The 2,112-nt window shown below is 55.6% G+C and overlaps 2 protein-coding genes across 2 annotated transcripts, besides 2 other annotated features; both read right to left on the reverse strand.

The window, feature by feature from the left end:
- TraAM80_09947 (surface protease GP63) lies at window positions 1-437 on the reverse strand (the record flags this gene model as incomplete). The annotated part of the gene is made up of 1 exon (XM_029386601.1): window positions 1-437. A coding segment is annotated over one exon (437 nt), but the record flags the coding sequence as incomplete, so codon positions are not given.
- A 100-nt stretch (window positions 438-537) lies between these two features.
- Window positions 538-559: a microsatellite.
- A 439-nt stretch (window positions 560-998) lies between these two features.
- On the reverse strand, window positions 999-1,955 carry TraAM80_09948 (uncharacterized protein; the record flags this gene model as incomplete). Its single annotated transcript, XM_029386602.1, has 1 exon — window positions 999-1,955. One exon carries the CDS (start codon window positions 1,953-1,955, stop codon window positions 999-1,001), a length of 957 nt encoding a protein of 318 aa, XP_029233582.1.
- Window positions 1,956-2,067: 112 nt separating this feature from the next.
- Window positions 2,068-2,112: a microsatellite.

Raw genomic sequence — 2,112 nt, forward strand, 5'->3', positions numbered from 1 at the left:
CATAGTCCTCCGGGACCTTCTCCCATAACTACTCCCTCAGCCATCGGCTTGACAAGGAGTCGCTCCGCGTGCAGCTTGACGGCCTCGGGGATAATCGTCTTCTCGTACAATTTCTTCTTTTCTTCCGACAGTACGTGTTCAGTTACGCAAGTTCTATTGTGCCCCAAGTAGTCTGGGCACCGATCCCCCCGCTTTTCGCAGTACCTCCCACTCCCCGGAATAACATTCTTCAGATCCTCCGTGAACACTTTGATGCGGATGGGCTTCCAGTCACTGTTGTCCTCTTTTGTGGCGACGGTGTACGTCTGCATCGCGCCCTGCGCCCTGCGCGGCACCTCACGCACCACCGCAGTCTCCGACGGCCCGCCGCTCCTCCGCACCATTTCGTCGAACGCAAAGCCCGGCGCAGCGGCGAGGCACCCATCAGCGCAACACATCGCCGCCGCCACCAGCAGCAGCAGCAGCGATGGAAGAAACGGCGTGGGCAGGCTTTACTGACGCATGACCTGAAAAAAGTATATTTACTGCTACGGTTTGAGCAGCAGCAGCAGTTGCAGCAAAAGCTCAGTCATCTACAAGGAAGATAAACAACGGAATAGGCAAGAATATAAGAGGTACAGATACAAGAACAAATGACGCAAGCTACCATTTTCTGAACCTTGGGCTGCACTGCAGCCCAAGGTTGTGCAGCGCATGGGTGGCGAGAGTCGTCAGTACCGCCAGGGGGAGTTGGGAAGGGATGTGAGGGTCTGAGAAGGAGCACGTGTGCGTCATCCCGTCTGGCACGCAGCCACAGAGACAAAACCGGATGCACCTCATAAGGGGCAGGCAAACGAAAATAAGACGCGGTGAGCACAAAGCAGTGAGGGGAAAGAGGTGGAGTTCGGTACACGCGCATTCCTCGGTGGTGGTGCGCGGCGACTGCTGAGTGTCGGTCTCCCTCTCTTTTTTCCTTCTCACCTCCCACAAGTCTGCTGCGACGACGCAGGGCTCGCGCTTCAGTAGGCAGGTGGGCTACGACGCAAGAGCTGCGTATCCCCATCATTCACAAAGCAACGGCTCTGTGCCGGTCGCTTGGGGATGTACTTTGAGTGAAACAGCCCCCGCTGCTGCCTGCGGGCTACCTGCACGGCGGAGAGTCCCGTTTTTCGTAGCGTGGCTGACTGAAAACTGCGGTCAGACTCAAACTCGGCGCGAACAATGCCAAACACAACGAACAGGAAAAGAATCGCCAGGTTGGGGAGAACCATCGTCCATGTGCTGCCAATCGAGGAGAGAATGTTCTGAATGGCCGGGCGTAAATGTGTGCAGTTGCCTTTGCTTGAGTCGTACTTATTGTCGCAGGTGGAACACAGTGGCGGGCCCCAATACCCCCTGACGGGATCTTTGAAGCAGTTGCAAGGCGAGTGGTTCGACGAATTTCCAGGCCTGCGGCAGCAGCCGTGTCCATTGCATGTAGTTAGTGGATCACATACAGGGTGTTTGCCGCTGTACTCTCGCTTGCACGAATCGCCTTCACCAACGATGGAGTAGGTGCGCCCCTCACAGGTGGTGCAGTTGAAGCTGAGCCCATGAGCATCCTCGTGGCAGACGAGGTCGTCCACGCACAACACCTCCCACGGCTCGATGCTGCTGCAGTTGGTCGGGCACAGTGCCGTGTGCGGAAAGCAGTAGCCGCCTTTAGGGTCGCCAGGGTCAAAGGAACCCCCCCACGTACAGAGGCCTTTGGTAATGGTCACAAGAATGTTAGAGGCATCGTTGCACGTGCAATCAATGTAAGATTCCCCACAATCGCGGGAAGAAACATTGCCGCCCCGTCCAAACACCTGTGAGCACCACTCTGTGGCGAAACTGCAGTCTGTGGGGCATTTGATACTCAAATGAGACGTCCCACTCACCCACCCAGGAGCGAGGAGCACGACAATGAAGAACACGCAAAGCTGCAGAAGTGTCATTGCATCACCTTTCCTTTTTAGAGTCACTGTACTTTCACTTTGCGTAGTGTGAGTAAAACAGCTGACAGGGGTAGAAGTTCGTTCCTAATATGGAAGGACTGCGGAGGTGAATTGTGTGTGTGTGTGTGTGTGTGTGTGTGTGTGTGTGTGTGTGTGT

This window comes from Trypanosoma rangeli, assembly GCF_003719475.1.
Source record: "Trypanosoma rangeli strain AM80 chromosome Unknown Tra_15.4_contig_00734, whole genome shotgun sequence".
Classification (NCBI taxonomy): Eukaryota; Euglenozoa; class Kinetoplastea; order Trypanosomatida; family Trypanosomatidae; genus Trypanosoma; species Trypanosoma rangeli.